A 14947-nucleotide genomic window follows, 5' to 3' on the forward strand; every position below is an offset into this window, starting at 1 on the left:
ACACATGCCAACTCCAGAGAATTCGTGACTCAAGTTTCTCCAAAAGCCTGTTTGAACAGCATCACACCTTTGGTACAAATAAAACTGCTGCTATTTTAGCAGTTATAGCCTTTAGAAATTTGCAAGAAGTACAACATACAAGTCAGACATTTCTGCTGATCGATAACAATGAATCAACTAAGAATAAGGCAAAAGATCACATTCATAACATAAGCAAATAGGTTTTTTGGAAAATGAGCAGCATCTTTAAAGAAATTAACAAGTGTGTGTCTTTGAAAGAAGAAGATTCCATAACTGTCTTGACTTTGGTTTTTGTCAGTATATGGAGCTGGCTGACAGAGATGTCAGGAACGGTTCTGGTAAAACATTCTGCTATCCAAATGTTTTTGGGGCCCTCACAAAAGCAGGGGGTGGAGCGCGGTGGTCAGATGTTTATCCTTCCCCTTCCCTCCAGACTGCACACATGTAACTGAAGTCCACTCCTCACACACCCCTCCCAAGTTTTCTTATGCAACTGTAATCAGGGTTTAACTTCTGCTGAACAAGAGCACCAAACTGTTCATGCAAAGAGAGCGGAGGCTGTGTTTTTCCCACCCTGCGAGGACTTTAAGGTAGGTAGGAACTTTTACTGCCGCTCAATACCAGACAGATACACACAGCACTTTAGAGTTATAGGAGAAAATGAAAAGGGATGTGTTTTTCTAATCATCAGGCATGCAGACACAATCCAGGGTGTTTTAGGTGCATTCCTCTGGACTTTCATTTGTTGAGCAACACTGTGTACGATGAGAGCAGAGTTAATGATCGGCTAAATCATGCATAAGGCTCTGTCCAGCTCCTGACATTCTGACAACATGCAGAAACAAATTCCTGTCAAGGGAGAAGCTGTTTCTAAAATCCTCTTTGCAGGAAATCTGTTTTGAATGAGTTTAGTTGTAAATGTGTCCGGCGTGGAGGCGAGACTGAAGCCCAGCTGAGAGAGGAAGTCACGTGGAGCTGCTGTATGGAAGCAGATGAGAAAGATGTGGAAAAAGTACAGAAGAGGGATAATAAACTAGAATGACAACCGTGCTGTCTTAGACATTAATCATAGCTCAAACATAAACTCAAATGGAGAGACGAGTGTGTTATGAGCAGCTCTGGTTTCTCTGCAGTTTCAGCAGGTGACCTTTGAGCGAGCAGATTGCTGCATGACTGTCTTTAGTTCTTTGTTTAGGGGCAGTTTCCTGTTTCTCTAATGCCCCGCTGCATGGCAAAACTCCCCCCTCACAATCTGAACTGAGGATTTAACTGGTGCTTTTGTGATGAAAGAATCATTTTTAGTTCTGTTTTCAGTTGATCATACGGGGTTTAGCAAACTAGCAATGTTAGACCAGGTTAATGTTGTCCCAGTTTTGTTACTAAGCTCTCTTATGGCAGTGAAGTCCATGGTTATCCAGGTTCACCAGGGGCAGGGATTTCTGATAATCTGGTACCTTTGAAAATGGTCCAGTCCTATTCATGCACTGACCAGGAAATGCAGAATGCTGACCTTAAAGTGACATTAAATGCACCTCCTTGCAACTCCACATCTGCCTCCAGACAAGCTTCCACCTTTTCCTCTTTGTGAGGGTAAACAAAGCTCTTTTAACCCTGGAGAATCCAAGAACGGCAATTAACTACAGCCAAAAAAAAAAATAGTACAAAATAAAATTTGGGGAAAAAAGTATAAATAAATAAAGTGTGGAAAATTTTGCCCCATGGATTCTGCAGGGTGACGGGATGAACTCGCTCATTGGTAACTCTTCCTGTAGCCCGTAGAGATCCAGAGATGAATAACCCTCAAGAGCCCCTTCATGGTCCAGAGTCCCAAGCATTTCCTTACCTTTTAATAGTAATTTAATATTTACATTGCACATTAATGAACATTTAAAACCAAATGTAAATATGTCAGATTTTAGCCACAAGCTCATTTCCATCTGCCGTCCCCTGACAGGTCGATGTTATTAAAGAAATAAAACAGATTTGAAGAAGAAATAACACGATATTTAATAGAAGTTCAAGACAATTTTCAAAATACAAATATAAATACAGAAATAAACTAAACGACATATTTTAAAAATCAGTCTTTTTAGTGCAGACATGGTCCTGGTGATGTGATGTTTGAAACTTCAGAAGCCACTGTTTCAATTGTTTAGTTTAAAGATGACAAAACTTTCTCCTATTTTATTAGCAATTGTTCCATAAAGTTGAACCCTTGTAAGACAATGTATGTTTAACGCCGCCTTAGGCTGCAGCCACACCAGCGCTGTTCCAGTTACGGCTGGTTTCAGTCGCCTTCTGTGAGGAATTTTGGACATTTTTACTGCTTTTCTTTGAGGGGGCACAGCGGTTAGCACTCTGGAAGATTGATTCTTTGAGTCTAATGTTAAATAATCCCAAATCAGCTGGGAGGGACAACAAGACATCTGTCTTGAAGTTTGTGTTCTACTTCTCTTCCTGACTCCTCCCCTGTGGATCCTCTAAACGCTTAACTTTTTCCAGATGTTTGAGCCTCTGCTCCCTTTAAACTAAATTAGTTTAGAAATGATTGATTTAATCAGGCCCCTGAATGCACATTTTCAAAGACAAGGCCATTTCTGCAAAGCAAACCGTTGTTCCAACAGAGTTCTCTCTGTTTTTCCTAGTAAACCGATGGGGACCGTCACCGGAGCGTTTCTCGTTTTCCTGCTGTGTGTGCACCTCCCAGCTGGACCCACCGTTCAAGCTGGAAGGATCCTGGTGTTCCCGGTGGACGGCAGCCACTGGCTCAACATGAACCTGCTCATTCAGAGCCTTCACGCCAAAGGTCACGAGGTCACCGTGGTCCGCACTGCCACCAGCTGGTATGTGAAAGAAAACGCCCCTCATTACCGCTCCATCACCGTCAGTCTACCGGAAGCTATTTCCATAGAAGAAGAGGACTTCTTTGTAACGTTTTTGGTCAAGATGCTTGAGATTAGGAGGCAGGGTGGGTCTGTGATGGGCTTTGTGAATTTCTACTGGGAGATGCTCACAGCGCTGTCAAACATCCACCGGCAGGCCAGCATGATGGCTGTGGAGATATTTGAGAACCGAACTCTGCTGCAGAGCATCCAGGACTCTCAGTTTGACGTGGTTCTCGTGGACCCCGGGATACCTGTGGGGGTTGTGGTGGCTCACCAACTGAAGCTGCCGACCGTTTTCAATGTCAGATGGATCACCAGTGGGGAGGGTCATTTTGTGGTGGCCCCCTCTCCCACGTCGTACGTTCCGATTTCTGGCCACGCCGTCACTGACAAGATGACATTTTTGGAAAGGACCAAAAACACTTTTTTTTACTTCTTCAACACGTGCATAGACAAGCTGATTGTATGTCCTCACTATGACGCGTTAGTGGAAAGGTACTTTGGGCGGAATGTGAGCTTCAATCACCTTCTACAAGGGGCCGACTTCTGGCTCATGCGGGTGGACTTTGTCTTTGAGTTCCCGCGGCCGACCATGCCCAACGTCGCTTACATCGGTGGATTTCAGTGTAAGCCGTCTAAGCCTTTACCGTCAGAGCTGGAGGACTTTGTCCAAAGTTCAGGAGAGCACGGCTTCATCCTCATGTCTCTAGGGACACTAGTTAAAGGGCTTCCTCATGAAATCACCTCCGAAATAGCCGCTGCTTTTGCACAACTTCCACAGAAGGTGATATGGAGACATGTCGGGGAACGGCCCAACAACTTGGGCAACAACACCCTCCTGGTGAAGTGGATGCCGCAGAACGACCTGTTAGGTCACCCCAAAGTGAAAGCCTTTGTTGCTCATTGTGGTACTAATGGCATCTATGAGTCCATCTACCACGGCGTGCCCATCGTAGGCATCCCCCTGCTGTTTGACCAGTTTGAGAACGTTTTGCGACTGGAAGCGCGAGGTGCAGCGAAGGGCGTCGATGCAGCCAAGCTGGACCGCCAGAGCTTCCTGGAAGCGCTGCAACAGGTTCTCAACAACCCGTCCTACAGAAACAACATGAGGCGTCTGTCGTCCCTCCATCGGGATCAGCCCATGCATCCTCTGGACACCGCCGTCTACTGGGTCGAGTACGTCATGCGGCACAAGGGAGCTGCGCATTTACGAACAGAGTCCTACAAGATGCCCTGGTATTCCTATCATTCTGTGGATGTTATTTCCCTTTTATTCGCAATCGTGTCGATGCTCATAGCTGCTGTGGTTGGGTTCATGCGGTTCCTGTGTCTCAGGATGTGCAGGAGGAGGAAACCAAAGCAGGAGTGAGTCCGTCTGTAATCTTTTTCAAATGAACTGTTAAACATAGTGGGAGGAGCCTGGAAACACAACGCCCCACCCCCCACAGCCCAAGATGTTATCGACCATTTGTTTCTCCAGAAATCCCAGCCTGTGATGGAGGCTTCTGGCTTCAAAAATATCTTCTTTTCTGGAAAAATCCACCAATGCATGTTTAATCTGGAATGCCGTCTGTAACTGAAAAAAAAAAAAGAAATGAAAATGGTTTCCTGTTTGATTATCTTAAAGTGTCTTTACAGTTATTACGTAGTCATCAGCAAACTTTGTGTTATTTAACAAATGAGATATTTTCAAAAGGTGCCTGATTTGTGTGGTGACATAATAAACTGCAGACCTTTTAGTGATGCTGAAACACATTTGACAGCATAGCTGGAGCTTTTGGATTCTTGTATGTTTGACTCGATTGCAGGTGAGTGAAAGAGCTCAAACACATATGCGCTGTGTTGAACATGTATTCGTAGATGTCTGGCTGTCTGCACATCTGGGAGCGTTTTGGACTCCACACAAACTTAAAAAATAGTTTGTTTTTTACAAAAGCCAACTTTAGAGTCATCTGAACAACTTTAAATAAAGAACTTCCTGTTTTCAGAGTGTTATCTCACTGCTTTGCTGGACTGCAGAGCGTCAGCTCTCGTCTTTTCTTTGTTTACACAACTTCAGTACAATATAAAATGTGACTTAAATACAGCATAAAAAGCTTGATTTTAATCACTTCTTTAGGGTCGACCATGTTTGTTCAAACTGCATCATAGAAGCTGTAAATTGCAATTCCGACGTTTAAAATTAAATTAAATCAAAAAGCGCAAATATGGTCCACAGCAGTTCTAGCTAGTAAACAGGTGATTCTGTAAATTACTTTATTTTTACACCGTAGCATTTGTCAAAATGCTGTATGATTACACTAAAACTTGTTTGCTTTTTTTCAGATAGAAACACCAGAGACAGGCACTGATGTGTTGTTTTGAGCTAAAACTGGTTTTATATCAGACAAAGTGTTTCAAAAAATCTGCTTTGTCTGCACGGGAAAAGTCCCACAGAAACTCCGTTTGGTTGGCTGCCTCACCAATGGGGGTCAGTCTTCCCCACCTGCCCTCCTTCCTCTTACAACCACTTATTAGGGTGATGAGGAGGGGGGTACAATCATTAAGCCTCCTTGCTCCTTGGGGGGCCTTGGGGCAGTCCTGCCCGCCCTGGTCCAGGTGTCTGGCGGCGGGCTGATTCCCTCTATTTGTTTTACCATGCCGTGTCAGAGGGGGGAGGGGGGGTCTTGGTGTGGGGATGGCCGGGCTCTCTCTCTCTCTTTTTGCATCCCATCATCCACCTCAGCAGAACACAATCACCACCTGAACACAGGTGTCAGCTCACCTTTACACAACAGGATGTGTGACAGAAGGAAAGGCTTCACACGTGTTGGTTTGTGTGCATGTGTGTGTGTAGCTGTAGTTGTGGTGGGTTCATGTTCACATGATTGTATGTGAACTTTTTTGGAGCCAACAGGTATGATTGTTACACTTGAGTATGTGTCTGGACAGGCCCCGCCCCCTTTTGACTAACATCTACACCAGACAGTAATGGTGATAATCCTCCAGCATCTGGTTGCTTTATGATCCTATGCCCCCCCCCCCCCCCCACCACCCCCTCTGTAATCCTCCTCCAGATTTCCTTATCTCCTCTTCTCCCCCGTTCTTCTGTGCCCTTACCCCCCGTCTCCAGCATCCCTCCCTTCTTCCTTCTTCTTCTTTTCTGTCCGGTACAACGAACAAAAGGAGGCAAATGTAATAAATATAAATAAATAAAGTTGAGCCTGAATGACAAAAGGGGTTTATACAAATACACATCTAGTGTGTAAGAAGACCCACAACCCCTTTTGTATCTGTATAATGTGCCCAACACGAGGCTTCCAGATCCTATCTGTCTCTCAGCTGTTGGACAAGTTAAAAAAACATTTTGAGAGGCGATGCTCGTTTTGTCCACTAGATGGCAACATTTTCCGGTACTAAAAGCTCTTTGCTGCAACGTCAAGTCTTAATGGAGTTCTTAATAAAATTACAATTTAGAAATGAAAATGGAAAACATTACTTTAGAGTATATACATTTAAAAATCAAAAACTACTTAGGTTTGATTTTAATAGAAAATATCCAAAATGTTTAACAATAAAGGTTTTTGTTTGAACGACTGAATTCCAATGGAAGTTAATTCCACCTGCCTAACAGCCCAGAAAGACGTATCCAGTAGCCAGAAGAAAAAGACTGGGATTTCCCCGCTGGGGGGCTTGACCTCAGGAAGCTGCACTGATCTGCTCACATCAAGCAGCTTCGGATCCACAAAACCGCATGAAAACCAAGACGTTTGAGGTGGAATTGAAAGTGTTTGATGCCTTCAGGCTGTAAACGTTTCATTTGTTCGACAACCTCCTTTTAACATCAAGAGCTGAAATGAGCTTCTGTGGTTTTCAGAAAAGAAAGTGGATTTTTGGAGTAAATCTTGAAAATTGTTTAGGTGTGAAGGACACAAACCAAGGTTTAACATGTAAAAAAATAAATAAAAGGAGTTTTTTGAAAGAGAAGACTCGTATTTTTGATTTATTATGTGTTGTCTGAATACTCATAAATACAACAGAACAGGCTGCAACATATTTTCTTTTCTCCACTGCTGGAAGTTATTTAAAGTCTTGAGACTGTAACGTTGAACTGTAATTGCAGACCTGTTTTAAAGTGTTTAATGATAAAAAAGAAGACATTTTGGAAAAAAAAAAACGTAAAGAATGTGGTTTCTATGCAGCCTTTTTTTTTATATTAAAGCATTAAAGCATCAATTATCAAGTTCCTTTTTTTTCCTATAAAGATTCCAAACAGAATCCTGGACTAATAAATCTAAATATGCATCCCATTTGTCTTCACTGACTAATGAGAAAAGCCTCTCATCCTTTATTTTTCTGTAAAGTTTGATTCTAAATGTTTTTAATTGACAAAATAATAAGAAATGAACGAGGAAAGCTTGAGTTCCTGTGCCAACAGGTCAGAAGGTCGTTTTACTTGAGGAAATTGTATTAATCATTAAAAAAGTTACATATGCGCTGTGCAGGAATATTACATATTTACTTTTGTATTAAGTTATTTATTACCTTCTGTCTGACAGCTTCCGTCCATGTGTATAAAACTTAAGCTGGGAATTAGCAGAAATTATTCTCAAAATGACAATAATTTTCCATACTTTTCTTATTGTTAGTTATTCATGAAGCAGATGGCGGTAACTGCTGCAGCTTCAGGACAGCTTTTTCAGCCAGCTGGTTGAATTAAAGCAGACTTTTTAACCATCAGCTTTCCTTTGACGACGTTTGCAGCGATCAGAGCATCATCAGTGTGTGGACCGAAGATGCAGAGCAGCAGTGAGACGTTCTGCAGAACCCGCACGCCGACGTGAGCTCTTGCAGCTCGCTGAGGGCACGCCGACCTTTCATCAAGAGGAAACGTCAAGTCTCTGATGTTCCAACACGCCTCCATGGCTTTAAAACATGACTGAGACGTCTACCCTCAAACAGAAAGAAATAAACATCAAGCGTTTTTTTTGAAAGTGCTTTTAATTGAAGTAGGTTAATTTATGTGAATGGGTGAGTTTCAGATGAAATTACGATGACTCAACTTGAGCTAATTACTAGAAAGTTTGCATAAACATTTCAAGACACAGATTGCTGTCTCTAACTGTTCTGTCTCATCTGCTATGATTCCATCCATCAGAATATCATTTCAGAAATGCACTGACTTCCTGCACGGAAGTTACAGTGAGAGCAGGATACTAAAATCAGGTGTTCCAACATTTGTCATCATAGTTTGTGTTCCTGTTTTAGCTCAGCAGCTGCAGATTAAGAGGAAAAGAAAACGATGAATGTCCTGCTGAGACTTCAAGAGAAAACACTGAAAAAGCATCGCCTCATCATTGCCCCTGTTTGCTCTTTACTGGAACTTTTATTTGGTGTTTGTGCACAAAACCACACTTTTTTAAAAAAATTCCACCTTTTTTAGAGCAACAGATGAAGGTTAGTGGTGAACTCAGTAACAGAGTCAGAAACTAGACTCCGCTGCTTGTTTTTGAGTTTTAAACTCCTGTGAACTCCAGGAACATTTAAGCCCAAATGTCATCAAGAGTCAGTCTACGAGTTTCCAGTGATGGAGACGCTCAATCTGCTGCTGTTTTTTTGTAATGTGCCAAGAAAAAAGGCTGAGAGATCTTTTTTTTTCCTTTCACTTGCAGAAATTGAAAAGAATTTGTTGGTTTAAATAATATCAAACTTTCACATTGAAGTGACTTTAGGAATGTAAAGGTTTGTGCTGATGCTCATATAAAATGTTCAAAAGCAGACCTGCAGACAGAAAATCTCTCTGCTTTAAAGGGAAGCAGTGGAAAATGTTTGACACGACAAAAACACCACTTTTGTAACTGTGTGGTTGTTTGACATCTTCTCCGTTCGGGGCTCTAGCTTCTGCGAATGACCAGACAAACCAGGACGGGGATGAGGCTCACGGGGACGATGGTGAGGGCGAGCACCACGCTCTGAGGGGCGTCTTCAAACTGCCGCTCCTCACTGCAGTTGTGGAAGTAGGTGGAGTGGATGACCAGGAAGAGGTCTTGAACGTCGGCGTTTGGAAAGTAGCAGCCGACCAAGTTGGTCACCATCTCCACGCAGAGAGTCAAGTCATTGTAGGGTCTGCAGCAGCACAAGAGAACATGAGGAAATCAGGAAACTGGAAGGGACTTTCAAAGAGAACCTAAAAGGTTTTGTGTTATTTGCTTGATTTACTCCAATAATAATAAAAGAATTCAAAGAGGAGAACGTTTCTCAACACAGCTCATTTTAACAGGACAACAACATTTTGTCCTCACAAAGGTTGAGGTCTTTGTGACCCCTTTTTTTTTGCCTCAAGTAAAATAAACTAGAAGGAGCTGCATTTCCAGAAGAAAATCCAGGGTTGAATGCTTTATTGCTGAATGAAAATGAAACTGAAAGGGTCATAATTGGCTAATGAATTAATTAATAGATAAATAAGTGATTGAAGTTAACCATAAATAAAATGAAAACAGCAAAATAACAAAAAGATGTGTCTGTGAAAAATGCCAGAGCCGGGTATCGAACCAGCGAGCTTCTGCACCACGGATTCCCAAATGGATTTCAATGGAGGCAGAAATCCTGGGAATCCTGGAATATCTGGAAAAGTTCAAGGATTTGAAGGACCAAAAGAGCTGAACATTTGAATAGTTGAATGGTTAAAATAGCTGAAAAATTGTAGACAGAGTTAAGCGGCAAAAAATGGTGGAAGATACTAGAATAAAGAAAGCGAAACAGGAAAAGAATCTTTGGGGGACAAAAAAATTCTGATGGAACCTTTTTTTTTTTTATCCAAGACTATTTCAAAGTTTAGTGCTGACAACCTCTATGGAGTTTTCCGTCTGCGAACTGATTAATTCTCAGGAATGTGTCCCTTTAGCGAAGAAAAGTTCCTTTTGAATCGGTGCAGGAGTCTCTGCATGGCTGCAGCACAAAGATAAGGCAGACCTAAGCAAACAAGCGCGCAGGAACCCGACGCCGCTGCAGCTGCAGCGGACATTTTCCTGTTGAGGCCCTCTCACAGTAAATTCTGTGCTGGGATGTGGGCCCCTCCCACAGCAGCACCTGCGGATGTGGGAGGGGCCCACAGCCGCAGGTGCTTATCAGAAACAAAAAAAAAGTAAGAAATGTCAAAGAACGCAAAATTCCTTACCGAACAATATTTTCACCATCTCTCACCAAAATGATTCAAAAGATCCGCCCTTTACTCAAACCCTGTTAGCATTTTCACTTGTTTTGTTTGTCATTTGGGAGACAACAATCTATGTTTAAAAGAGTCTTTTTTTAATCTGCAAGATCAATTCATGTAATCTGTCAAAGTCTGATCTTGAATTTAGAAGAAGTCTTGTTTTCACACAGCATGAATGTCAGTCATGTTGTTTAGTTGGTTGAAGGCTATAAAGTATTCAACCATTGTTTTCCTTTCATTGTTTATCTATTATTTATTGCCAATTCTGACCATTTAAGTTTCATTTTCATCCAGCAATATAGCATTCAACCCTGCATTTTCTTCTGGCAATGCAGCTTTTACTGTCAAATGGAACAGTTGGGGGAACACAATTGGGCTGTTTTCAGGGGATTTGGAGACGTTAATGTGGAAATGCAGACGTAAAGCTGGAGAAGAGTTTACCCGATAATGTTTTCTAGGACACACCAGTCGTCTGCACTGATGGTCTGCATGTCCATATGAAAACGGTCAGCACAGAAGGATTTTGTGGCGTGAGTCAGCTGTGTTCTGTCACACCGAGTTGTTGAGAAATCTGGAGCAAACTCCTGATCCTGAAATCTCTCTGGAAGACAAAGAGAAAACGGTGAGACTCGAGAGTCGTCGCTGCACATCTGTGCTCGTGCCTGAAAGTGAAACCAGAAAATCGTTCTTACTCACCATCGTCCTCCGTGACCACCGTGGATGTTTGGTTGTTTTGAAGTTGATCCTCAAATATTGTCATATCCTCTTTAGACGCATCTGAGGTGGCGTTGATAGTTTTCATTGTACCTGCAGGTCAGACATATTTCCCTGCAGTCAGCTTTGTTGAATCAGAGAACAAACGCAGCTGAAAGACATAATTCTTTCTGCTGGGAGTAAGAATCATGTCATGGTTTGAGTTTCTTTAGTATTGGTTTTTGCTTTCCGTTTTGGTCTCTGTCATGTTTGAGTTCTGTTCCCTGTTTTATTTTGAAAGGTTTCCTGTCTTGTGATGTTCTTGAGTTTTACTTCCTCTGTCCAAATCTGCCCTGATCATGTTCACCTGTGTCTTGTCATTCCTGTTTGTATTTAAGTCTTGTCTCTGCCTTCCTCTTGTGCTGGTCCATTAACGTCTTTTCCCTGACTCCCTTCAGCCATGTTCATGTTTTGCTCTCAGTAAGTTTTGTTTTGTTACCCTGCTCTGCAGCGCCTTTTGTTAAGATTTAACCCCTTGCCCCGGAACCGTGTGCCTCCCACCTCTGCATTCTGGGTACTTCCTGCTCGCCTGCCCCTCCCAACTTGACAAATCAAACCTAACACTTTAATGAATTAATACCATAACATTTTATTTGAAGAAAAAGAGGAAATTTGTATTTTTTCAAATGTCTTCTATTGTCTTATATGACATATGTATAATTTTATTAATCAATGAGCCAAAGCCCCATGATGTCACAGGCGTTTGACATTTCAGCTGCTGCACCAGCAACCCATCCCAGACGTATTAGCGAGGCGTCTCGTCTCATCCAGGTGCATTGTGGGTGAGAGAAGCCCTCGATCCGTCCCAGGACAACCCGTTACGGTTTAATTATCTATTTAACCCTGTGGACCTGCATGCATGTTTTAAGTGTGAATTGATTTCACTTCTGATTTTCACAGCATTTTCATGGGGGGGGGGGGTTACAGCACATACCTCAAGGTCCCTATTTATTTATTTTTAAAATATATAGTCCATACCTAACACTTTAAACACTTCAAATCAGCTGTTTTTAAAGACGTCACACGCCACCGTCTGATGACGACCCTGACGAAGGCGGAAGGCATTCCGCCGAAACATGTCGGTAGGTTTTACACAAAACAAACCCAGTGTCTGATAAAAAATAATTTAACTGCTTTATATAGTCCATAAGTACGACGGAGTTTTAGGGCCACGGTGAGGAAAAAAAATTCTGGCCAACATGACGAGATTAAAGTCGTCATGTCGACTTTAATCTCGTCATGACGAGAAAAAACTCGACACAAAGTTTCGAGAAAAAACTCGTCGTGTCGAGATAAAAGTCGAAATAAAGTTTCGAGATTAAAGTCGCAATGTTGCGCGAGAGCAGTGAAGCTGAGTCTTTCAGGAGTATTCAGTGTTATGGCTAATGTTAGTGAGCTAGTGGCTTTGTATTTAAGAGTTTACGACAGAGTTTTATGGCCACAAAAAAATTAATTTTATTAGGAGATAAAAACTCGTAAATTTACGGGAAAAAAGTCATAGATTAACAAGGAGAAAACCCCGAAGTTGTCTGTTTATCGGAGCCTATCTTGAAGATGAAAGATGTAGAGCCTTTTGTGAAGCTTTATTTTCGGATTATAGGTTTAAAACAAAGAGATTCTGAACCTTTTGGCGACTCAAAATCAGATTATTGTTAGTGGAGCCGTCTTTCCGGGTATTTGTAAAATAAGGAGCTCAGAGACACGTTTGGGTGCAGAGGACCGCTGCAGCCTTTATTCTCCTTTTCATTCACATAACCTGAAGTTCATCTGTCACATTGCGTCACGAATCTGTCATCCGATCACCAATGCGGAAGTAAACAGTGTTACATACGCCCCCTCCTGCAGATGAAGCGACCCGTTTGATCATTAAAAAACAAAGATGAATGAAAATAGTCTGTTATATTAGCATTACAACGTTGAAAAAGGCAAAAAGTGCTTCTCCTCCTCAGACGGAAGCATCACACAAACATAGAGATCTGGTCTTTGGAGGGGGAAGAAAGGATTCAAGCAAACAGCTGCAGGGATACCCGATGCCGGCTTCATCATTGGGCTGCAGAGATCCTGCAAACCAACCATCAATAAATAAAACTTTAATAACTTGTAAATCAAACAAATGAGCTTCCAGACATTTGGAACGTTATCAATAAACATTCAGGTCACCTGTTCAACTACGTTTAGTCGGTCTGATCTGCTGCTCCACGGCGTTCACCTGCTTCTCTGCATTCTCCCTTCCACAATAATCTCGTAAATTTACGAGTTTTTTTCTCTCTCGCGCGCAACATTGCGACTTTAATCTCGAAACTTTATTTCGACTTTCATCTCGACAAGACGAGTTTTTTCTCGAAACTTTGTGTCGAGTTTTTTCTCGTCATGACGAGATTAAAGTCGACATGACGACTTTAATCTCGCCACGTTGGCCAGAATTTTTTTTCCTCACCGTGGCCCTAAAACTCCGTCGTACATAAGTGTTTCTTTTTATGGATTAAACTAAGTAAAACTAAGGCTTTGCACTATTTGTGTTTTCGCTTAACTAAAAACAAGTTTTAATGTTGACAGTCATTGTAAGACATCGACTAAAGCAAAGAAATGTCGTCCGCTTTATGACTTCCTGCAGTGGTTACAAAGAAAGTGACCTAAAAGTAGCTCAGGAATCATGTCATGCATTACAATTCTCAAAGAACAACATTGTGAGGGGAGGGACAGCTCTGGAATAACAACAGCAGGTCTGCATTGCAGTTTAGAAGAAACTTGCACTGATTGACATCATTCCTCCATCTCTTCCTTGTTTTCCACACGGACTTCCTGTTTGCTTTTCCTGTTTATAAGAACTGATGTGATGTCGCTGCTGCAGAAAGTCGATGAGACTCCGGCGCTGCGGCGCGAGGCTTGGATTCTGGGTGTTTCTGGTACACACTCATTATGGGAAATGAGTCATGTTTTCTGTCTCGTGACCGCACAACTACTTTTCAGAGATAAAAGCCTGCTGACGCTCTGAACTTTTCTGTATTCTGCCTAAACCGCAGAGAAAATCTCGGTTCCCTCAAGGATTAATGCCAATGTTTGAATATTATGGAACCTTTGAAAGCTGTGAAATTCACAATACAATGAAGACCAAATAAATGAATTTAAAGAGATATTTATAGTATTCTAATAAATAAAGGTGACAGTCTGTCGGGGCTGCTTCTGATTTCAAACACCATCAGAGGTGTTTCATCCACACACATTTGGAAAAAACACTGAGCAGGTGCACACATTAGAAGACAAGTTACAGAAGTGATAAAAAAAAGGACCCATGAAATATTTGCACTCACACTTAATCTAAATCTATGGATCAGGTTTGGAGCCAATCACATCAACGGTTTGTTTCGTCTGGTGAACTTACTGTTTCCGTTTGTGAACGCAGCCAATGCTTGGTTCCTCACCACTTTTCCCAAATATTCCTTTGTGGTGTTTGCTTGTTGGAAAGCCGCACTCCCTGCACACACACACACACACACACACAGGTCCGATGTGTTGCTAACAGCGCATCCACATCCATGGACTAGAAATCCCAGTCGTGGAAACAGCAAGAAGCAAGGAATAAATGTAAAGACTCACCAAGAGCAAGAGCAACCAGGAGTACGTAGAAGACCATGGTACAGCGGGAACCTCTGAGGCTGATCTGGGTCCTGAGGGACCATTCTGAGACTTAACAAAGCCAAAGTGACTGAGAAAGAAGCCCAGCCCTCCTTATCTGAGCCCTGATGAGCGCCAATGTTCATGCTGTTCTGATGGAGAAGAAGAAGATCAACAGAAGGAAAAGAAAGAGTGAGGGGCAAAAGCTTGATGGTCCAGTCATGAGATTGAAGGGTGGGATAGAATTATTGAAGAAAGATGCAGAATGACTTCACTGCAAACATCATCATTATAATATACACTTCAACTTAAAAACTGCCCGACCTGAGAAAGTCTTTGTCATTCTGTCAACACAGCTGTAGTGTGTGACCCGCACAGGGATGACAGGGTTTGGCCCGGGGTTTGCCCCACGGTCCCACTCTGTGTGTCAACAAACTGCTCTGGGTTCCTGACAGCCAGGGGGTATTCCAGAAAGCAGGTT

At 42.2% G+C, this 14947-nt stretch overlaps 2 protein-coding genes across 3 annotated transcripts; one reads left to right on the plus strand and one right to left on the minus strand.

The window, feature by feature from the left end:
* The first annotated feature begins 462 nt into the window (after positions 1-462).
* LOC101165182 (UDP-glucuronosyltransferase 2B15) lies at positions 463-4895 on the plus strand. Of its 2 annotated transcripts, none has more exons than XM_023949523.1 (2): positions 463-611; positions 2667-4895. In XM_023949523.1, the coding sequence occupies exons 1-2, from the start codon at positions 562-564 to the stop codon at positions 4273-4275; spliced, it is 1659 nt and encodes a 552-aa protein (XP_023805291.1). In that variant the 5' UTR covers positions 463-561; the 3' UTR covers positions 4276-4895. The 2 variants fall into 2 exon arrangements, with proteins under 2 accessions (XP_023805291.1, XP_023805292.1); XM_023949524.1 differs by having other exon boundaries at positions 519-615.
* Positions 4896-8310: 3415 nt separating this feature from the next.
* Positions 8311-14599, minus strand: LOC101155470 (receptor activity-modifying protein 1). The gene is made up of 5 exons (XM_004080724.4): positions 14449-14599; positions 14234-14326; positions 10795-10905; positions 10540-10699; positions 8311-9011 (listed from the first exon to the last, which is right to left on the minus strand). Exons 1-5 carry the CDS (start codon positions 14483-14485, stop codon positions 8780-8782), a joined length of 633 nt encoding a protein of 210 aa, XP_004080772.1. The 5' UTR covers positions 14486-14599; the 3' UTR covers positions 8311-8779.
* Positions 14600-14947: the final 348 nt, after the last annotated feature.

The sequence above is a fragment of the Oryzias latipes genome, chromosome 19 (assembly GCF_002234675.1).
Source record: "Oryzias latipes chromosome 19, ASM223467v1".
Lineage (NCBI taxonomy): Eukaryota > Metazoa > Chordata > Actinopteri > Beloniformes > Adrianichthyidae > Oryzias > Oryzias latipes.

Coding starts and splice junctions, on each gene's coding strand:
- LOC101165182 (XM_023949523.1), top strand. CDS start 562: ATGCAAAGAGAGCGGAGGCTGTGTTTTTCCCACCCTGCGAGGACTTTA. Junction 612..2,666: donor CACCCTGCGAGGACTTTAAG/GTAGGTAGGAAC, acceptor TGTTTTTCCTAG/TAAACCGATGGGGACCGTCA.
- LOC101155470 (XM_004080724.4), bottom strand. CDS start 14,485: ATGGTCTTCTACGTACTCCTGGTTGCTCTTGCTCTTG. Junction 14,327..14,448: donor CCTGGTTGCTCTTGCTCTTG/GTGAGTCTTTAC, acceptor GTGTGTGTGCAG/GGAGTGCGGCTTTCCAACAA. Junction 10,700..10,794: donor GGTGGTCACGGAGGACGATG/GTGAGTAAGAAC, acceptor TTTGTCTTCCAG/AGAGATTTCAGGATCAGGAG.